The sequence below is a fragment of the Cololabis saira genome, chromosome 12 (genome assembly GCF_033807715.1).
Source record: "Cololabis saira isolate AMF1-May2022 chromosome 12, fColSai1.1, whole genome shotgun sequence".
Classification (NCBI taxonomy): domain Eukaryota; kingdom Metazoa; phylum Chordata; class Actinopteri; order Beloniformes; family Belonidae; genus Cololabis; species Cololabis saira.
Window position 1 is genome coordinate 27,166,656 of NC_084598.1, and position 23,179 is coordinate 27,189,834.

The window sequence follows — 23,179 nt, forward strand, 5'->3', positions numbered from 1 at the left end:
CGGCTAATTAATTTTCTTTTTTATATTTTCTTTACTTAATTTTCAACGAGGGGGAAACCCAATTAAAATCGCCAGCTGCAGTTCCGATATTAAACCCTTTGGGGGCGCCCTCACACTACAAAAAGATCCTCTGTTTGCAAATGAAAACTAACTACAGCAAAAACGTGATTTCAACCTGCTTTGAACTTCATTAGACGCAAGTTCACCGGCCTTAGAGTAGTATGTGAACGTCAGTGGGCAAATTTGAACCAATACAAGGAAAATTCACATAGTTGGTGGTTGAAATACGACTACATTTCCCATAAGTCGCGTGGCACCATTCAATTTTCATTTTTTCATAGCAGTTCTTTTGGTTTGCAGCTGATCAGCTGGATGGAGGAAATCCAATATTATTGGAAGAAATTGAAGTTATTGTTTGTTTTTTTTTGTTAGTTTGTTAGTTTTTTTATATATATAAATACAGGGCTTGCTTAGTTGTTGTTTTTTTTTAGACCGATTTCTAGATAAAGTATTTTGTTATTTTACTTTCTACACATTTATGGCACGACCCGTGTCAGGATAACTTGGTTAAATTGGTTAGAATATTTCAAAACCTTTTTTGGGTTTTTTTTTTTCTTCTTCTACTTAAAATCCCACATTAAATAATAATAATCCGGCCGGACTGGGGTGCAGCATCAGATCAGCCTGTGGTTAAAGTCTGAATTATGGTTCTGCGTTAAATCGACGCCGTAGGGTACGGCGTATGCTTCGCGGCGGCGCGCACCGTACTACGCCGTAGGCCCTGCGTTGGTGTAACGCGGAACCATAAATCATCCTTCAGTTGGACAGAGCTGCCAGTGCCAACGCCTTTCCCCCTCTCTCTGCGCTTCTTCCCCGGCTGGGAAACTTCGGCTGACACCGACCCGGGAGCTGCTGGACGGACTTACCCTTTCAACCGATGAGTTGCTGAAACCTTTATCCCCACACTAAGAAGTTGTTCGACAAAATAAAGAAAAAATGGGCTGCACGATCAGCGCCGAGGACAAAGCTGCAGTGGAGAGGAGTAGGATGATTGACAAAAACCTGCGAGACGACAAGGAGAAATCCTCCAGAGAGGTGAAGCTGCTTCTACTCGGTATGAACAACATTTTAACACACACATTTGCTTCTTTTATGACAAGTTTCTGTGGGTACTACTTCATTTTCACTTTTTCACTGCAGGATAGTTTTTAATTTGTGAGGCTCCAGCAGTCCTCTCCCCCTCCTCCCTCGCTGGTGGAGAGCAGCTGGAGCTCATGACAGAACTATTAGAAATGAACCAGATGTTGGTGAGAGCGGCTCTCACAGAGTTTCTGTCAGGGCTGAACTGTTGAGAAGCAAAGAGTACATGCTCAGAAGACAAGTGTTGTCACTTGTCAATGATCACGTAGCTCATGGCAGGTCTGTTTCAGTGAATGGAAATGTTGACCCTGCAGGTCACACTGTTCCAGGTCATCAGAGTTAAGGCCCCTGAGAATGTTTTCATCTGTAATCAGTACTCGAGTTGAGGGGGGATGTCATCCCCCCTGAAATAAAAACGGTAAAAATCATCCCCCCTGTAAAACTGTCATCCCCCCTTTCCATCCCTTATGTCATTTAATCAATTAATGTTGTTTTACTGCTATTTCAACATTTAGTCATCACCAGAAAAATAGCTACAGAGAAATTTGAAAATTTTCAACTTTTTCAGGTAAATTTTCACTTGAAATAAGTAGGAAAATCTGCCAGTGGGACAAGATTTATCTTCTCATTACAAGCAAAAAAATCTTGTTCCACTGGCAGATTTTTCTACTTATTTCAAGTGAAAATCTACTTGAAACAGGTGAAAATTGTTGTTTTTTCCAGTGATGAGTCTTGTTTTAAGTGTAATAAGATTTTCTTTTTACTAAAATGAGACATTTTAACTAGAAATAAGACAAATATTCTTGTTAAGATTTTGAGTTTTTGCAGTGATCCATTTTACTTATCCTCTGAAGGACAGAGTCATATTGATAAGTTCAGAAAACTGTTTTTTATTGTTGTGTTTTGATGTATTAGATGTAAGCCCAGTGGATATTTAAAGCTTACAGAAGGCTGCATTTAACTGCTGCTATGTCATTCCTGCAGTATTTCTGCAGGTGTTTTGGTCAGTGCTATTATTTGTAATATATTATATTATTTGTAATCAGCACAAATTATCTGTCCCCATATGATAAAATCCCCCCTGTTTTTTTTTTTTACAACTCAAATACTGTCTGTAGTCACATTTAATGGGTCATACAGAGATGTAGGAAGTTTTTGACAGAGGGATTTTCTAGGTACATTTTTCCTATAACAAACTTTATTGAGGTTCTCTGTGTAACACTTAGAAAATGTTTTTTGTTAGCAAGTAAAGTTCTCGTCAGTAGTTCTTCCTTCAGACTCTGAAGGTGAGGATGGGGTGTGGTGTTTTGAACTGGTTGCAACACAACACTCACACTTTTTCTGAGTGAGCAGATGCAAGTAGATGCAATAGACACCTGGGCACCTGCCAAAGTGTTTGTGGTGCTTTGATGTACTGGATGATCTCTGGTACTCTGTGGCGTTGGGTATTAACTTTGAGCAGCTCTCGCATCCCCTTAAGCTGAGTATTTTAATATTTCCCCGTCCTCTTCGCTACAAGGGGAAAGAGTCTAAGTGGAATCCAAGTTGGACCACAGTACATGGTGTGCATACTCCATGGATGAGCTAACATAACTGATGAATTCATTTCAGAACCTTGGTGTGCCAGTGTTGGAGCTGCAGCGAAGAGGTGGAAACATACTGGTGTTTTACACTTCAAAGGACACATTATGCTAAGTTTATTTAGTCAGCTTGGAAAATAACATTGTCTTGATTGAGTTCACATATTTGAGCAAAACAAAAACAAAAAATCACTTTCAGTGGGGTTTAAATATCAACCACAGAATGGGGGATTTTTCTGTTTCTTTTAATCAATTGTCAGTCCATTTGGATTCAAACCAAATGTCTGAGGCTTATTGTAATTTTTATTGTTCACTAATGTCCTTAGCATTGTGTTGACATTAAAAACCGAAATCTAATAAGATAAACATATCTTATTGGTGTTCAAAGCATCTCGTTTTATTACACTTCTTTGTACTATTGATTGCCTTAAATTTCATGCAGTACTTTCCACCAAAGTACACTATATTCTTGCCCTTAAATACTGTATATCTGCTTCAGACTTTTTTAACCCCTCCATCCTAAACCTAAAAAGGTTTGCTTTATTTCATTAAGCACTAATTTCTGTACGGAACCAGATAAAGATTAACACAACTTTTCCAGTTAAATAACAATTGCTGATTGGTAAGTGGTTTCTATGGCAACAGGCGTTTTACAACATTCAAGCGCTCAAATTCACTTGTCTTCTTAGTTTGATCTGTGGAGTTAACTGGAACACAACGAATCATCATCTCCATGACAACAGAAATGTTACTGTCAACAGCAGCTGGAAACTGAAAGCTGAATAAAATGTATTGATATTATATTGTGCAACTTTCCAATTGAAGGATATTAAATGATTTAAACAAACAGGAATGAAAGAGAGATTTAATTCCCATTCCCGACTTTCACTAAATAGAAGGCAATAATATGACTTTTATTACAAGCTGCAGCATTCTGTCTCTTCTAGGGATGTGCAGTATGTTGAAACTTACTGTCATTGCAATACCAATATTGCAAAACAACCAAAAAGAATATTGCAAAAATGGGGGTCCATTATTTTCCAAATGGCATGCATTTGTACTCTGAATATGAATACTATATTTGATCAGTCAGAAGCATTTATATATCGCAAGTCTTATAGCCATCACACTTTTCAAATGTGATATTGCATATTTTCCGAATATCGTGTGGCGATAATCTTTGCGATGTGTACTGGTTGTTGGAGAGGGTTGACCTGGCAGAGGAACAATGAAGAGCCTGTCAGCTCGTAAAACGTTGTACACTTTGTGTAATGTTAAGCCAACTTTGTTCGAACAGCTTGGGACCAGAAACTGCTAAACTGCAATGTGTTAAAAAGGTATAGAGCTGCCCTAAATAGGAAAAGTAAGACTAAAAAGGAGTCGACCAGAGCTGGATCAGAATAGCTGGATGTCCGGGTAAGTTTACTAAGTGGACATCTTTGTTATGCAGATAGAATAACCTCTGCGTACTTACAGGCAGACAGACCTCTCACTCTCTGGCTGCCGTGAACATCATCTGCCGTAACGCTTCAGGTCATTTTGGCTGTTAAAAAGGAGACAACGTGCCAAAAATCTAAACTATTTGACAAAGCTTCAAACTGAGTGATGACAAGTCAAAGACAGTCATCACCGCTACTACGGTTTCGTTGCACAGTGTCGCTGTAATTCAAACAGTCACATGAGATACGCTTGAATCTTAACGGTTTAAGAGTAAAAATATACAGAATTTGCTTTTGCAGGCCAAGTTCAACAGGATAAGAGGGAGCCTGCATACTTGAGTTTTTTAAACTCGGTAAAAGTGCTTTTATTTTTACTGAGATAGTTGCTGGGCTGCTTTAACATATGATGGGACTACAGATATGTAAGGGTTATAATAATACATCTTTATACTTTGATGTAGCCTTAACCCATATGTTGGCGGAGTGTGACATAGTATCGTGGTGTCAAAAGGGAATAAAAGAGGAACTCTTTACCTTTTTCAAGAATATGTACAAATACATCACTTTATGCTTTATTAAAGCTTATAAATTAAAAAAAAAAGCATTTTTTCTCAGACTGCAATGTTTTTTTTTCTTTTAATATTTAAGGAAAATTAGCACAGAAAGTCTTATGACCGAGTGTCAGCTGGATTTTTGATCGTCACAGTCAGTGAAGCTGCCACATAGAATACATGCACTTTACTAAACTATTTACTTTAAAGTGTAATACTGACACAAAACCTCCCCTATTTTTTGTCCTCGGTAGAAGAAGATAACATTTTGCACGAGTGTGTGGGGGGGGGGGGGGGGGGCTGCAGTTTGTCTTGACATGTCCTGTCTTGTGTCATGTGATTATGTGGGGGGATTGCAACACTGAAACTAAATTTAGTAATGTTGTCATGTCAACCGAATTGAGCGTCAGACGTTGTTTATAGGTTTCTTAAAAAAATATATTTTCATATCCTCACCATTGACACATACGACCTTCAGACTAAAACTCAAAAAATATAGCAAAAGTTTTAAAAATGTTTTATCTGTTAAAGTAGCTGCCAAACAGGAAATGAGATCATATCTCTGTAACTCACTCATATATTAACACAGAAGATGGTGCATTGATTAAGAAGCGCTTCCTATCACCGACCTTACAAATAATGATTTTGCAGGCAACTTCAAGATTGCAGACGCATTTTCCCAGTTAGAAGAAAATCATGAAGGGTCTAGCTTGAGTTGCAGCAATTTGCTCCGATTGCCACCCTACACCTAGTGACTAATATCACAGGAGCACACCCCAAAGTTATGCAAGACTAGAAATGCAGAACTACATCTGCAGCCTTGAACTTGCTTGTAAAGTCAGTATAGTGGTTGGCATTAGATGTGAGAGGGTGCCATGCCTTAAGTCTTTCCAAAGTTTTTGCAAAATTATATACTGAGTTGTCGATGTAAGGATAAATAAAAAAAAAAAAAAGTGTCATTTCATTGACTTTCAGTTTCTTTGATGGTTGAATAGCCTTTAGCACTCTCAGAAGGTCCTCTTACAAACATGGAGATGAAATCACTGTCCAAGATTTGATTTCCGTATTTGCCTTTGCCCTGCTGTTGACTGTAGCTCTGTAAGTCGGTTTCATAGTTGTTGTTGCATGAATTAATTGCATAATGTATGTTTTTACAAGATATGACAGAGATGGGAGTCCGAAGTTACTCCTGCCAATAGTAGGGATGGGAGTCCATGCTTGTAAAAACTAATCAAATAGTCCTGCAAATGACATTGAAAAGTATATTTTATTGTTTAAAACAAACTCCTTTGTGTTAATTTAAATGTAAATAATTGCTTAATGATCAGAAACTACCTATAAAACATGGCAGGAATTAACACTAAAGTAACCAGAGCATATTAGTGTATTGAACTCTTTCTATAAGCTTTTCAGTTGTCCCTGCAGTTTTTTTTTTGTTTTTTTTTTTCCATGCACTTTCATTAGAACTGGCTTGAAACACGTTTGTTGAGTTTATCAAAGAGCCAAGTATGTTGTTTGGTATATAATGCTAAATGCAGACCTATTACAATACATTTATTCACACAGCTGGAAGTCCTGAACACATTTAATCAAACTGCGTTCTGAATTTTCACATTTCTGAGCAATAAATTTGTTAATTAGCTTCAACCTAATGAGCCGTCGTGGGCTGTCAGAAGAACAGATGAGCTGTCTGTCTGCTGAGTAAGCGGCGTAATCAATTTTAAAGATGGTACCCAATTTGTTTTGGAAAGTTAAGAAGGAGGTTGTGGGTTTTTTTTGCTTATAAATGACTCTTTCACAGACACTTCACTTGACATCAGTAGCTAACGCCAGCGGGGACAGCAGTGTGTGAACGCTCGGCTTGTAGATCAGAACCAAGAGGATGTCCGTGCTTTTGTTTTCCAGCTTTTTTCTGTTATCCTTGTTCTGCATCACATTCCTGACATGGTTCTCATATTGAAAGGCCATGAGCAGGCTGACTATTTTCCCTGATAAGTCCTCTACATCGAGGATATGCAAAAAAAAGCAAATACAGTGTTTCTGATCACTTTGAGCTCCTCCGCATCATGAGAGACAACCAAGCAAGCCATTCTATGCGTTTGAGATTTTACATAAAGTAACGTGTGGTTCCTGAAATATGCAAATCCTAGCAGCAGCACACTGATCTATGATACATAAGGTGGTGCAACGCTACAGTGAAGCATAACATCTCTTTGTATGGAAACATTCATTCTTTAACACTGACCACAGAGGTATTTTCCAGGCAATCACGCTCTGTCTGTGCTGGAACAGGAGAGTTTTAGGGGAAAAAACAAAGAGGAGTTCGGCTGCTGCTCTTTATTCAAAACCACAGGGCTTTAGGAGCCACTGCACTCTTCCAATGAAAATGGTCTCCTGTTTGACCACAAACACAGTTTCATGAGAAAAAAAAAAAATCCAGCATTTGAGATTCTTGTTAAATGAGGCTTGGATTGGAGTCCAACTCCTGCATGGGTCTGGATGACGGTGAACGCCTTTGTGGAGTTGGTTTGTGAATTGGCAGAAGGCCAAGGCTGACAATCAGCCAAGAAATACCATGAAAGAGAGATCTGGTGGCTGACAGAACTGAGGAGAGGGATCAACACGATTTGTCCACTCCTCCGTGTCTGTGTGATGAGCTTAACTCTCTTTTGCTCCTGTTGGCTCAGCAAAAAGAATCTGCAGATTTAATTCTTGTTGGCCAGCGATCCGAACACGATACTCTACTGTATTCCTCCGTGACAAAATTCAGCTGCTAAAGAGTGACAGTGGGAATGTGTTTATCCACCTTCTTCATGGTGAACAATGTTAAGCTAATATTTCTTTTACTTCCCCTTTTTTTCATCATTTATTTCAATCCGGTAAAGAAGCAAACATCCATATTTAAGATTCCAGGACTTGAAAACGCATTCATGCTGTGGTTTATGACGATTACAGTGGTTACATTAAGCGACAGTGCTGCCAGTATAAACTCAGCCCAGATGTTTATGGAAATAAATTCTCACGAGTTGTCTGAGCATGGCATCTAATGTTTAATATATACACAAGCTATTATTGCCTCCTTAACTCAGGACTGGACTAAGAACTGACGCTACGTAAACTATCCATGCGGCTTCTTTTATGCAACACTGTTCTCTTTACTTGTGAAAAACAAACATATGTATTTATATAAGAAACAGGTGTTGATTAACATAAGGCCAGTTTAAAACAAAAGATGATGGTTTATTATTTAAAATGCACATCCATCAGAATTTGAAGTAGAGGTTTGGTGAAGGTTTTCAACTTAAATTAATCTGGAAGCAGTTTACGAAGTTTTTATTTGAAAAATGTTGGGTTTTAAAGTTTTTATTGAAAATTTTAAGTCTAACCTGATTTACAAAACTATAGTGATTCAAATTCAGTTCAAATTAAAAAATAATGTATTAATCTCTAAAGGGACATCAATTGTTGCAGTCGTCGTGATTTATGTCTCTTTAGAGATCCAGTCAGAGTCAGATGAGTTGATTTTACAGTGAATCAGTTGATTGAAGTGCTGACCAACAGCAAAAACCTGGGTTCAGATTCCAGGACTGAACGTGACCTTAGCGTGGCCCTAGTGTAGCCAGCCATTGTGACATTTTTCAAATGGTGGCAACTTCCTCTTGTGAAATTTCTCTCCTATTCAGAGCCATTTCGACAGAACGTACCAAACCAACCGCAACTGCGCGAGTGCGGGCTTTATGCCACTCTCACAGCATCCGAGAGCCACCGTTCAGACCAACCACGGTGGCTGCAGAATTGCCAATATCACTTTAGGTTGGATATCTTGTTGATACCAACCTGGTGTCCATTGGTACCGCCGCCTCCAAATAAAAGTGTAATCCACAGGAACCAGAATTATTTTTTGTACTGAAGACAAAAAGAATAAGAACTAGATCCAGCATTTCAGCCAGTCATCCAGATCCAGTCATCAACCATTTTACCAGTTTTTCCTCACAGATGAGCAATGGTACGAGTCGTTTTGTCCTAAAACACCTCAGATTTACTTGAACTGGTGCTTTCTGATGTGTCATTCTCAAAATCAGATAGCCACCTCAGTGTAGGTGGAATTCCTTTTGTTCATTATAGTGTCAGGTTCTTATCAGTTTTTCCTGACATTGTGGTTATAGATAGATTTGATAGAACCACTTCAATTAAGTTGCTCTGTCCATTTCTAACTGGATCCTTTCGTCAACGTGCAGTCAGTGGGACGTCTGATTGATGGCTTTGCTTGCAGGCTGGCTTCTCTCAACATTGCTCAGAGGAATAAAACTCATAGTGGTTGCTGCCGTTGGTGTTATAGTCATGACATTCAGTGTTGCAAGTATGACGAGTCAAGCCACAGGTCTCTAACGTAATCGACTGATTATATGACAATATTCAAATGTTCTCTTCCTATTTGTTACAAACATTTGTAAATATCTGGTATTAGCCTGCAACCTCATATCAACTACCTCTCCCTGTTTGTTATTGGCATCTGCTTTTTCATTTGCCATAAAACTCATTTGCAATTAAATCCATGACATTAATGCTAATAGCAAATGATCATTGATTTTAAGTTGGGCTTCAAAATAAACGGTTGGTACCAGAAAAACTATGCAGTGATGGTAATTGGATATGATACTCTTGTTAGTTTAACTTATCTAATTTTGTACAGGTAAATAGAAATTATTCTGTGATGGCGGTTATGTAAATGACACATGAGGTCTTTCAGCAGGTGGATTCCCTTTGTACCAGTCCTGACCCGAGACCTACTATCTCTGCCTGCTTTTCTTTTTTCTCTATAATATTGAATTGACGCCACTACAATTCTCAAAAAAATGTTTAAAAATAAATACACAAAACTGACCACATTCAGTTTTTAATGGTGACAGGCCTGGCCTTACCCCTGCTGTCTGTATAAGTAGTTATTTTGAAAAAAGAAGTTTGATTGCTGTTTCTGATAGCTGGATGACTTTATAAAAAAAAACTACTTTTAATTACATCCAGTCAAATAGTGGCGTTCGTCCAGCTGTATACTTTATGATATATAAGAGTATACTTTCTATATTTAATGGCCCAAGAAATGGGCTATTTTTTATTATTATTATTATTATTATTATTATTATTATTATTATTATTATTATTATTATTATTATTATTATTATTATTATTATTATTATTATTATTATTATTATTAATATGCTGTCATTTAACCTCTGGTACTTTTCTTCAGTAATTCAGATGTTAAATCAGAACCATAATGTAATAAATGTTAAGAGCCAGATCAACCATCCACAGAGGCAGAAGTGCTTGCTGGTTCGAAGCAGAAAACAACAATTGTGCTGTTGAGATTCTTGGTGAAGCAGAGAGGTCGCACACGTCTAAATGCCTTGCAGATCATAGGATGAAGGACTTAGAAGTGGATAAAGTGAAAAGTTGCTCCATATACACACTTAATATATAATAACTTGCACTGACTGCACCACCACCTCCACTTTGTGCCTCAAGTTAATCACTATGTTGTATGATTGTTTTCAATTGACACCCATATATTTGGCCAAATTAATTGTTTCTGATCTCTATGTTAATTTCATGCATGATATTACAAATATGACTGTATTTCCTGGCTGGTGCTTTTGTCTTTCTTTAAAGTCCAAGAAAGGCTTAGATAAGCACTTGAAGCATGACATGAAAAAAGATCAAATAAAATTACGATTTTAGCCGTTCATATAATCATCCGGGAATAAAAAAAAAACAAAATCAATCATCTTACTCCTGTAACTTTGATTCTTTATGTAGGCATGTGACCTCCCCCCTAGTCAAGTGTGGTTTTGGCTCTTTAAAAAACAAATCCATGATGTGTAACTTAGTAGCGTACATAAGTGCTGATACATCTTCAAGATAGCTGTAATATGGGATTTGACCTTTGACTTAGTTGTTTGAGTTGTCATGAAGCCCTTTTAACAATTCAGAGTACGTGTTTCTTTGCTCATCACAAACGTAATGGAAGCCCCCCTCATCTGAATATCCCCCTATAATATAAACTGGCAGCCCAAATTCTCCAAAAATGCATCTAAAGGTAGATGCATTTCCGTGATCACGGCTGAGCACAGCTCCCAGAATAAGAACACTTCCTTAAACGTCTTAACTTTTCCTTGATATTTATAGAGCATCTCCAGAGGTATTTAAAAAGAGTATTTGTATTATCTCACTGTAAAGCCTGTGCCATAGATCCAGGCCAAACTATGCAAACTAAAAACAAGAGATAACAAAACAAACAAACTGAAGCCATTCTTACGTTGACTTTGAGCTCTCCTCTTATAACATACAGCACATTCAAACTGCATTTCAGGCCTGAAACTAGAATTTGATCAGAAATACTTGCAGATACTGCCACTAATAGGGCATCTAATCCGACATCTTTCGAGACTCACTACGGCCTTGGAAATCCTGGTTTTGGGTTGTGTGAAGCAGCAGCACATGAGTTGTTAGACTGAACTAGCTACCTAGCATTACCATTATGTTTACAATATCACGTTATTTTAGGCTGGAAAATCCTAAAATACTGGAAATCTGTGTAAGGCTGCAGTTTCTTGACTGAAAATTGACGGACAAAACCGCAGAATTCTTTGCTCACGATGATCAGCTCCTGTTGGGTGTAGAACAAGTTGTATTTCACTGCATAACTGAACAGCTGGAGCCGCAGGACAGTTGCTCAGGTCAGAAATCCAACTCTGAATGCTTCTTGGTGAATAGACATGTAATAGATTTATCTGGTGTTAGTCAGAAACAAAATTCTTATTCAAAGAAAATAAAAACTAAAAATAACCCAAGTATCAGAACACTAGTGAGCTGATACCTAAAGCCCAGGTATCGGAATCGATGTTTGAAAGAAAGAAATGGCTATCGGAGCATCTCTATCTGCAACACATGGATAAATGGAGGTTTGCAACCACTTTGTAACGTCGCTTTTCCTTTTTTGAAACGTTTTACAGAAAAATGCACGGGCGTATGTATGGCAGGAAATGCTGCTCTGTAGTTTCTAAAGTTATCTTTTTGTATTTGTGAATGTAACATGTTGTCGTGTCTTACAAAGCTTTCTCATAGCAATCTCTTGCCAGTGCGGTTTCATCAACACGTGATGAAAGTGGGTCATTGATTGATGCGGTGTCGTATGAGGGACCAGAGCCCACACATGTCAAGCTTCTTTTGCAGTTTACGCACCGAAACTTCTTTGAATCATTTTAAGATAATATTTAAGTAGAGAAAGAAATCTCTAAATCCATTTCAGTCAGTCTTTTTGGTATGTTGTCTACAGCCTTTTTTTACTGTCAGCTTTTTCTAATCTGAGCTTTTTTTGATTGATCAGGCCGTTGACACTGTCCAGATTCAGACTCTTATTTTCTTTGCTGTTTTTCAAAGGCATTTAACATTTTCAGAGCTTCAGTGTTAATTGAGACGCTGACATAAAAATGGATCGGACGTGACTACGGGATTCCGGTAAACTCAGTGGGCAGTTTTCCAAACGTCATGAAGCCAAAGGGCAGTGAACTGAAGTACAATGAATCCGTCCCGTTACATGTATTATTTGTTCATCGCGATACTTCTTACTTCCTGTTAATTGTCTCGCAGTTGAAATTTTAGAGGAACAGTGCTGAACATTAAAAAAAAAAAAAAAGAGATGGAACAACTTCTATTTTCCTGCACAGTTGGATTTGTATCAGAAAAGAGCTTGGTGTTTGTTATTGCTGACAGGCTTTTGTGTGGTGTTTTTATGGCCCCTCTGCTCTCTGACGCCCAGAACAACACGATATCTGGGAGAGTCTCTACAGTGGAAAAACACCGCCACAGCCAGAAGCATGACTGCAACTTCCTGTTTGACTGATTGTTGAAATACAGTAGCAGCTGCTGATGTAACATCCTTTTCACTTCATTATTTTTATAATTAATATCACAAAATCACTTTTTGTTACATCAGTTAATCATCCGTCACAGATGCTTCATGTTTAATTAATTAAATGTCAGTTACCGCTTATGTTATTTGTTCTTCCACAACTTTCAACACTCTTAAGTCGACCATGTACCCATTTAGTTTCATAATAAGAATGTAGCATCCGAGTCCTCCACTACTGGCTGAAGATCCAGTGCAGTTACACAGAACAAATGGCTGACTGGTGCGTCAGATGGTTTGAATGACTCGTAACCGCTTTCCCAGGCTTCGCTTGTATCTTTGCTACTGAAGTTCATCGGGAGACATCTGTTTCTTGGGAACTGTGATGGAGCCTCCTGTGCTCTGTAGGAAATATTATTAAATGGCATCAGACTAGCTCCGGCTGTTATACAAAGCTGGATTGATCCATCATTCCAGTGTCAGGGGTCAAAACTGTGATATATTATTACGCAACCGCCTCCTACTTAGTAATATTCTCAATAACTCTCTCTTTTCCAGGTGCCGGGGAATCTGGGAAAAGCACAATTGTCAAGCAGATGAAGTAAGTCACAACTGTCTGGATCACAGAGCTCATGACACATTAGACTTTCTGTAAGAAACCTTTGTGCTATTTTTTGCACAACACTGATGAAAGACAGGCTCACTCCCTATGAGGTGCAACACTATTGTGGCTCATTTTTTTGTGGAAATGCTATACAAGCCAAGTAAAAGGCTCATTTTGTCCCGCTCAAGCATAGAACGAAGCCCCCTTTTTTGCATAGCACACTAAACAATGGCCACAGAGGCGGGGTTTTGCCTGGCAGGACCTGAATAGAGTCCCCCAGTTCCCACATTAGCCATGCCGTATACTCACTGAAGCTCAAACTGCAAAACTAATGACTGTGCGGCATAAAGTTTTCTAAAGGTGTCATTTGTCCCACATTTGTGGAAGCATGTGTTGGAGCCTTCATATATCTACATCAGCTCTCTGAAACTGTTTTTGAACGCTGTCCCTGTCAGAATCATCCATGAAGACGGCTACTCAGAAGACGAGTGCAAGCAGTACAAAGTGGTGGTGTACAGCAACACCATTCAGTCCATCATGGCCATCATCAAGGCGATGGGCCAGCTGAAGATAGAGTTCGTGGATGCTGGACGGGCGGTAAGATAACAGCTCATTCAGGATTCCAGTCACAGCTGAAGCAGTGTTTGCAGTTATTGATCTTGTCTTGTAGGATGATGCCCGACAGCTGTTCGCCCTGGCAAGCACAGCAGAGGAAGGGGTGATATCCGCTGAGCTGACCGCCGTGATCCGAAGGTTGTGGAGCGACAGTGGAGTTCAAGCCTGCTTCGATCGATCACGGGAATATCAGCTCAATGACTCTGCTGCATAGTGAGGACTTCACACAGAGCACCACCCACTAAGCAGCTAATGACCGCAAATTAATGACATGAGATGATTCACAGATTACTGAGGCCTAGGTACACTTTGTTTGAGGGAGCTGTGTTGTTTTCCTGCGCTGACGTCTGTAACGTACATTTTAACAGGAGCGCAAAGCAAGGCGTGATGCGTCTTGTCCTCCGTGGTCCTGTGTGAGCTTGTTGCACACCTAATTGCATTCCTGAAACAGCAGTGAGAAACTTGTAAATGTGGCCTCATCTGAGCCTTTTATGTCGCTTCTCTGTAGAAAAACTGGTTTGAGTTTCTTAAACTCGTAAAGTTCAGTGAAACAATGCAAACAAGGGGCTGAAAAAATACTGTAGCTCCATGTCGTGGCACCGATCAGACGTGGATGGAGCTCAAGGTCTTCTTATTTCTCTCTTCTGTTTCTCTTCATATCACACTCGTCCTGTGAAAAACAGTCGTTTAGTCTGAAGGACGAGGTCTTTGTTGTGGAAACAGCCAGGCTGTCATGACTGTGTGCACAGAGTCCACATTGCAACAAGAGAAACCAGTGGAGTTGGTGGGTTTTATTACGACTCGACCCATAAGGAGCCACTGTTTATCATCCCTGAAAATATGAGCCCATATTTAGTATCATTCTTTGGCGTTCCTCACACGTGTGCACGCAGAGCAATCCCTCCACATGAGCAGACACTGGAGAATCTGGCTGCTCATTTAATTTCAACTTTTCAAAGGCCCTGAATAACTTCATTTAATTACGTGATGTTAAAACAATAAGAAAGCAGAAGAACCTGCAGCGCATGGATAAAAGTAGTTGGGCGTTTAATCATCACAGCAAAAGGGACTTTCCTAACATTCGGAGTTAAATGTTTATATTTCAATATGAAGTTGGTCCTCCTTTGGAAGCTTCGAACATCTTTCTCGCTTCATGGAAGGCTTTCCACAGTATTTGGGAGTTTTTTCCGTGGTATTTGTGTCCATTCACTCTGTAAAGCAGTTGTGAGGTCTGGGCTGGCTTGCCGTCTCCAATCCAGTTCATCCCAAAGTCGTTGGAAGGGTGCGATGGTCAGGGCTCTATGAAAGTCAGTCAAGTTCTTCCACACCAAACTCCTCAAGATCGAGGCAAAGCATTTTCCAAAATGTCTTGATAGGCTGAAGATAGGCTGAAAAATAGTCCCATATCATTATTGTTATTGTCATAATACCTCATCCATCTGACTGCAAACAGAGAAGAATGATTTGCAGGACTCATCTCCACTGTAGTGTCGTGTAATTTTCACCAGTCCATTCGATCTCGTTATTGGACATGGGGACATGAGGCTTGCGTGCCTTTGCTCAGCCATGGAAACCCCGTCCATGAAGCTCCCGCTGCACAGTTCTCGTGCTGATTTTAATGCTGGGGGAAGTTCTGAACCCTTCAGCTTTGGAACGAGCAAAGCGTTGGCGATATTTACACACCATGCACATTATCAGTCATTGTCCCCTCAGAGTTTAACTTAGTCTTCTGCATTGTGACTGAGTTGATGTAGTTCCTAATTTTCTAATAAAATCACTTGCAGTTGATTGAGGAATATCCAGCGGGGATAAAATATCCCAGACTGTTGAATTGCAAAGGTGATGTCCAATCCCAGTTCCACATTTTAAGTCCCTGAGCTCCTCAGAACAACGCGTTTAGTATTACAAATGTTTGAAAATGGAGACTGCTTGGTTATATGCTTGATTTTATACACCTGTGGTTATAGATCTTATTGAAACACCTGATTTTTTTTAATTTAACAGATGTGGCCAAGTACTTTTATCCTTATATTGTGTTTGAATGTGCTGTAGATTCCAATGTAAGCTGTCATAAATGTATAATGAACAACAATGAGTTAATTTGCAGTGGGTCATGTCTTTTTCTTATTTATTTTTCTGCCCTTCAGCTACCTGAACGACTTGGACAGGATTAGCAAGGCGAGCTACGTGCCGACCCAGCAGGACGTGTTACGTACACGTGTGAAGACCACGGGGATCGTGGAAACTCACTTCACCTTCAAAGATCTCTACTTCAAGTTAGTACGGCTGCATCTGCTCATGAAGGACATAAGCTCAGGCGGGATAAACATGGCATGTGATGCTGCACATACGGTCCATACAGCTGTAGCTGCTCTGCCGTCATTTCACGTGGACCTTGTCATTACATAAAGGACTGTCTCAGAAAATTAGAATATTGGGATTTTCTGTAATGCAATTACAAAAATAAAAAATGTCATACATTCTGGATTCATTACAAATCAACTGAAATATTGCAAGCCTTTTATTATTTTAATATTGCTGATCATGGCTTACAGCTTAAGAAAACTCAAATATCCTATCTAAAAAAATTTGAATATTCTGGGAATCTTAATCTTAAACTGTAAGCCATAATCAGTAATATTAAAATATTAAAAGGCTTGCAATATTTCAGTTGATTTGTAATGAATCCGGAATGTATGACATTTTTGTTTTTTTAATTGCATTACAGAAAATAAAGAACTTTATCACAATATTCTAATTTTCTGAGACAGTCCTGTAGAGTTTACATGGTGACGTGTTTCGGTTTTGTCTAAGCAGGATATGCTAAGATGCACATTTTCTTTAACTTGACTCACACCCAGATTGACTGTACTTCAAGCTGATAGGGCATTTTGAATGTGCTCGTCATAAAACATCAAAATATTTTCCTCGTATAAAATGTAACAATTTGACGTTTGTTTGCCCGGTGGTTTAGTTTGAATACGTCAGTTTGACATTCTGCAAATGCAAATTGAGGTTTATGTTCTTCTTTTATAAACACTGATGGTAGTGTAATACAATGTGGTCTTTGTTATGACATTGATTCACTCCTCTTTGCATTATTATAGCTGGCTCCAGCTCCTGCTAAAGCCTCCGTGCCTTCTTTTCTACCCCCTTATAAAACGGCTCAGGACCTGTAAATGTGTAATCGCTGAATTGGTGTTGCAGCGCGCAGCAGCAGTCTTTCATTTCATTTCTGTGTCAGCTTAGTAGAGATGCCGTTTGCTTCTGAGTGCTTCAGGTGGAGGCAGAAGCAGCACACACAAACAGGAGATTACAAAGTGAGGTCACAGCATAATGCCCTTGGAGTGTGTGTGTCTGTTTGTGTCCATGTGTGTGTGTGCTTGTGTCCTGGTTTTAAAATCCTTGCAAGCCACTGATATTAAAAGGACGTTAAAACTGGCATGATGACACTCCCTTTTAATTCACTGATGCATGTTTGTGTGTGTCCTCAGGATGTTTGATGTTGGAGGTCAGCGCTCGGAGAGAAAGAAGTGGATCCATTGTTTTGAAGGAGTCACAGCGATCATTTTCTGTGTAGCGCTCAGTGACTACGACCTTGTCCTGGCTGAGGATGAGGAGATGGTAAGTGATGGATGCACTGCGATCGGAGAGGCCTTCAGTTAGTAATGCACGGCTGGAGGATCAATAACTCATAGCCTTGGTCAATCAGGTGTGGGGGTGTGTAAACTAAATTGCGACTCCACTTTTAATAATCCTTGGAATCCATGGAGTCGGTTGTTTACTGACATCACAGTGAGATCTGGAGTATTATTAGAGAGCATGGACAAATTTGATTTGAAATCATTTTGTTTTTGTCTGGTGATTAATTTTAACATCCTGTAATCCCTTTTGCCCATGCACAGTCATCATTAGAAAAAGATGCCTAATGACGCTGTATTCAGCTGTAATTCAATCCGCTGCTGCGCCTGGTACTTCGTGTACGTGGGCCTTCAAAGCAAAATGTTTCACACGTTTCTTACTCTATCTTCTGCATCTTCCTCTGTCACACCAGCCAGCTGCGTGTCCTCTTTCACCACATCCCTTTTCCTGCCTGGCAGCTCCATCTCCAGCTCTGCTGTTGTGTGCACTATACCTCCTCTTTATGCGTCTAAACCATCTCTATCTAGCCTTTTTTATCGCCAAGAAGTCCTCTGTTGTTCTCATTTGTGAACACTATTTAAACTCCTGTAACTTCTCCTCTCCTCCTTGCATTCTCATTGTTCCGCCTGCTTCCCTTTCATTTACACGCATGTCTCATCTCTCCAGTGCTCATCTCCACCACTCCAGGTTGTACTTGAAGTACAGTTTTGAAACATCCGCATTTTTTCTGTGTGTGTCTTGGTGGTTTTGAAATTAATGATGGAAGACGGCAGAAACTGTTCCTGCTCACGGTGCAGCGACTTGTAGCAACACGTGTCAAGTGCACCCTGCTTCATCTACAGTCTGAATCACAACATAATTTAAAAACACAGATTTAATCCTATTATGAAAGCAACTTTAAACTAGCAATTCTTTAGATGAACGTTTAAAATAAATGTGAACAAGTATTTGAAATCAATCAGGTAATAAATAGATGGCTAATACACGGTAAAACGTCAGGAAGTCTGTTGCTCTCTAACCTTCTCCTTCTCCTGAAACCTACATCCTGACATTGTGTAGGTTCCACTCTTGCCACTAAAACAGGTCTAGCCCATCGGGTTGGTGTTGAATCTGGTGCTAGGACGTCCGGTCAAAGCTTTGAGTCCTTTGTTGTGTTTATTTTAGCCTGATGTGGATGGGAGTGAGGTTGCCATGAGGATGAGAGAACATCTACATAAATGTCTATTGCAACTACGTCATCAGTTTGAATGTTGTAGGTTAATGGTTTATGATGTATATGTTTATCTGCATATGTCCAGATATTTTGCAGTTCTCTGATGGCGTTTTATCATACAGTATATTAAAGCCAAAGCCTTGGAATAACAGTAATCCATCCCATTCCTACACCTCATTAACTTGTGACCATGATTTATTGATCTTTATCACAAATCGCAACCTATTCTTCTCAACAAGTTGACTCGTAGAGTTGATATTGGATGTTTTAACAAGCTGTAGCGGGATCACATCAAATTAATGATGCCGCTGCGCTGTATGATTTTTGAACTTAAGCTTTAGTGTACAACTCATCACTGCTGGTGAAGAACAGGGACAAGAAAGTTGTATAAAATGTTATTTTATTCACTCTGACTTACTGACTCAACCCTGTTGGCTCTGAACGGGAGGAAGAAGGTTTAGAGGATGGATCTATCTTCTTATGGTCATATATTCACATTAAGTAGCATTTAATTGTCAGTGTTGTGACATGTGAGGAAGTTGTCTCCTAGAAAAGCCATCAGGAGTAAAGTTCAACACCTGTTGTTTTCCTTCAGAACCGAATGCACGAGAGCATGAAGCTTTTTGACTCCATCTGCAACAATAAGTGGTTCACGCTCACCTCCATCATCCTCTTCCTCAACAAGAAGGACTTGTTTGAAGAGAAGATCAGCAGGAGTCCACTCACAATCTGCTACCCCGAGTACTCTGGTGAGAGAAGCTTGTGCATTTGAAGTTTAGTTTAACATCTCATTTGAAACTCTCTGCCTTTGTTTAATTTGTTGGAACAGTTTTTGCCCATGTGAAATTCATCCTCACAGATAAAGTGTTTATGATGATTTTCTTATGCAATGTAAATGAGATACAGCCTAATTTTCCACGAACACATGTACCACATCATTTACATTTTGTCTCGGCAGTTTGGTGAAAGCAGACTTATTTGCATGACAGTTACATCTATTATTAAAGCTGAAGTACAATAGTCCGGATTCCCTTTTTAAAAGAAAGGATCGGTGAATGTTGTCACGCTCGGAGGTTAAAAGCATTTCACAGGAAACCGATCTAAAAACAAAAATGACCACTGGCTATGTTTGTATTTTAGATGTTTTGATTTAAAAGAGAGAGGAAAAAAAGAGCTCCGTAATGGAAACACAGGCCTACATCAACAAAGAAAAACACGAAAGGCCTGCAGCCCGTAATAAAAAAAAAAGCCTTCCTGATCACAGATGAGCCGTCTTTTTCTCTTGTTTTTTTTCTTCTTTTCACTGTAGGTGGGAACTCGTATGACGACACAGCGACTTACATCCAGTGCAAGTTCGAAGACTTGAACAAGCGAAAGGACACCAAGGAGATCTACACCCACTTTACTTGTGCCACAGACACCAAGAATGTGCAGTTTGTGTTTGATGCGGTCACTGACGTCATCATCAAGATCAACCTGAGGGAGATCGGGCTCTACTGAAGCCCTGGCATCCTTCCAGGTCAGACAACGAGGTTCAGATACACTGCTTTACAACACTGAGGAAACTTTGCAGCATGAAGTCAAACTAGAGCCAACAGTGTCAAATGTTAGAGTCCGGTAACAGCATCACCCACTTTCAGTACCACTATTTGTACCAGTTTGAGGGGGATTTTGCCTCAACATGATGCAGTGATATAGTGATGTTGCAGGGCAATTAAACAAACCCAGACGAAGATTAAATACATAAAATGCTGCCTTACAATGAATTAGTATTCAGCCTTTTCTCTTTTTTTTTTTTTTACATCTTAGATGCAGATACATTTTTAAATTGTTGAGATACCGGTGTATACCTTTGCACAGAAGAGCGTGTACATACGATTTATGGGTCATTGCATTTGTTGTGTTCATCTTGCACTGCAGTGGTGCATATTAATGCTCATTTTTGCTTTGCTTGCAGGGTTTTTAGAAGAATTGTGACTTCTGGGATGTCTTTTCTACGAAGGGTGAATTGCAACATTGGACTAAGCACGTCTCTGTGATGAATGCAGAACCCAAACTGCATTAAATTTGGGTCCGACTATTGATCACTTTTTTTCTCCATGGATTTTAAGCCGGGGAGTGTTCTGGGAGAACGTAATTTTTGGATCACTGTGCAGCTTGTCATATTTAAGATCTTTGCATCCCCTAGGCAGGTGAATCCACCGACGTCTCTGATATGTTCGTGGTTTGTCTGCCCTCTGCACAAGGACACAAACGGACTTGTTTATGAGATCCATCCCAACGTTTCACAGTAGTCTCATGGCTTTAAACGTCATTTCTGTTCACCTGACTGTTGTTGCATTTTGTCTTAGCTGTATGTCTATATCAGATCTGCATTTGCTCTGTATTTTCATATTTAGTTGATGGCATATAGTATTCCCATCTTTGGATACCTGAATTCCATATCTTACATACTGAACAATGTTTATGTGGGCAGTTTTATGTAGTTTAATGTATCTGTTTGGGTCTAGAATTAGTTAGCTAGAGTCTAATGACCTCAGTGGCACCACCGATGTAAGTCTTTGTTTTAATTTAAACTAGACCACATTGTAATGAACCATATGTTTATTTTTAAGACGTTGCAAATCAGTCTGTGAAGGGATGAAGGGATTTCTTTAATTTTTATTGTGCTTGTTTTTTTTGTGTTTTTAAATATTTCCAATAATCTTCAAACATTAGACACCTATGGAGAATCTGTTTTTTCTCGCAATGTAAATTTTAAATACTGCAGATTTCTTTTCACTTATGTGAAGAAATATGAAGACAAAAGCATAAAAAGTGTGATCACAGTTCATAAACCTAGTGTTTGTGCTGTTTGCACTGAGGAATATATTCCTAAAAAGGAAATAATCTGTCACTTCTTCCACAGAGAAATGTATTTAAATGTATAAAACTGTATGCACATTTGAAACAACAACAATGATGATGATAATGGATGCCTTGTGTGGGATTTACTGGTTGCTCTGGATTAATTTGCCATAAAACGTGGTCAGATCTCAAACACGACATTAGGTGAACAGAATGCACTTGTGCTGATAATATGCAACAACTATAATTTCTCCCGTCTTTATTGAATGCACTCATTTAACAGTCACAGTGCTGGAAGAAAAAGTAAGTGAACCCAAGGAAGTCAGTAGTTTACACACTTCCAGCTGATTAAATGGCTGTGGAGGTCTAGTGTCGAGCTGTGATTTATAAAAGACGTGCAAACATTTTGGTTTCACTGTTCAAAAGAAGCATCTGCTGAAGTAGACCATGCCTTTCAAAGAGAAGATCAGTGAAGACGTGCAATCAAGAGTAGAGCCACAAAGGACACCCAAAATGTCCAGGAATCCATCAGTCCGCCGTCCAATCTGGCTACTCGTCTAAGAGCTGGGTACCCAGCCAAGTTGACTGAAAGCACAGCACCAAGTCCTCAATGAGGTGTAAAAAAAACACAACAGCTAAAGACTTGAAGATATCATTGGAACTGGCAAACATCCGTCAAGTGAGTCAGAGTACTGACCTTTAACTTAACAGAGATGCTGTGGCATGACCTCAAAAGAGCTGCCAATAGCAGAAGCAGCTCTGTAGAGACATTGGACATTGCGCAGGTCTGATCAAAGTCATTGCTGCCAAAAGAGGCTTGACTAGCTATTACCTCCAAGGGTTTGCTCACTTTTTCCACCAGGGCCGTGGGTGTTTAAAGGGTGTGTTGTACAACGACACAAGTAATTACGATTATTTGTGTGTTCTCAGCTGAAGTTCGTCTGTTAATAAAACGTAGAAAAAGATCAGGTCACATTTTGTGGCAGATTTAATGGAGAAAACCATCTAATTACCAAAAGTGCACATACTTCTTCTTGGGTTATATTAAAATCATTGAATGATGGCACGAAGCTCTTAAAACATGATTCTTCTAGCGGGATGTGTTCATCAGACATGAGGACGTGTTTGGGTCTGGGAAGGAGGTCATTCACATTCATATTTTTAGATTTCAGTGGCACATCTGTAGGCCTGAGCAGAGGGCCAGTGTGTTCCAGCGGCTGCACAGACCCACATCCTGTAAATGGTACTATTATAAAGTAAGTTTGAACTGTTATAAGTCTGTGAGTCAATGAGATTTTTTTTAAATTTAAATAAAAACAGTTTAGGAATTTGTTTGAAAAGAGTGTAGACTAAATCATTTGGTTTTGTGGCATTTGTCATCAGTATGGGAAATACTGAATTTTGCAGATTATCCTAACATGTTAATAGCTGTTTAAAAACAAGTGGGACTTTGGTTCTTCAACAGGACACTTCCATACCTACCTGCAGAGGTAATCCTGCATTATCTTTACAGCTGGTCATTTTGCAAATGTTAATGGTTTGCATAGAGGACTATACATACTTCGGTAGAAAGCAGAAGAAAAAAAATCCTCTTTTCAACTCTGCGCTTATTTTTTTTTATATTTCTTAGTTGCCCTCA

At 39.3% G+C, this 23,179-nt stretch overlaps 1 protein-coding gene across 1 annotated transcript; it reads left to right on the plus strand.

The window, feature by feature from the left end:
• The first annotated feature begins 678 nt into the window (after positions 1-678).
• On the plus strand, positions 679-22,998 carry gnai3 (guanine nucleotide binding protein (G protein), alpha inhibiting activity polypeptide 3). Its single transcript, XM_061736302.1, has 9 exons — positions 679-1,114; positions 13,178-13,220; positions 13,679-13,820; positions 13,894-14,051; positions 15,986-16,114; positions 17,333-17,462; positions 19,289-19,442; positions 20,003-20,212; positions 20,651-22,998. Exons 1-8 carry the CDS (start codon positions 997-999, stop codon positions 20,191-20,193), a joined length of 1,065 nt encoding a protein of 354 aa, XP_061592286.1. The 5' UTR covers positions 679-996; the 3' UTR covers positions 20,194-20,212; positions 20,651-22,998.
• The last annotated feature ends 181 nt before the right edge of the window (positions 22,999-23,179 follow it).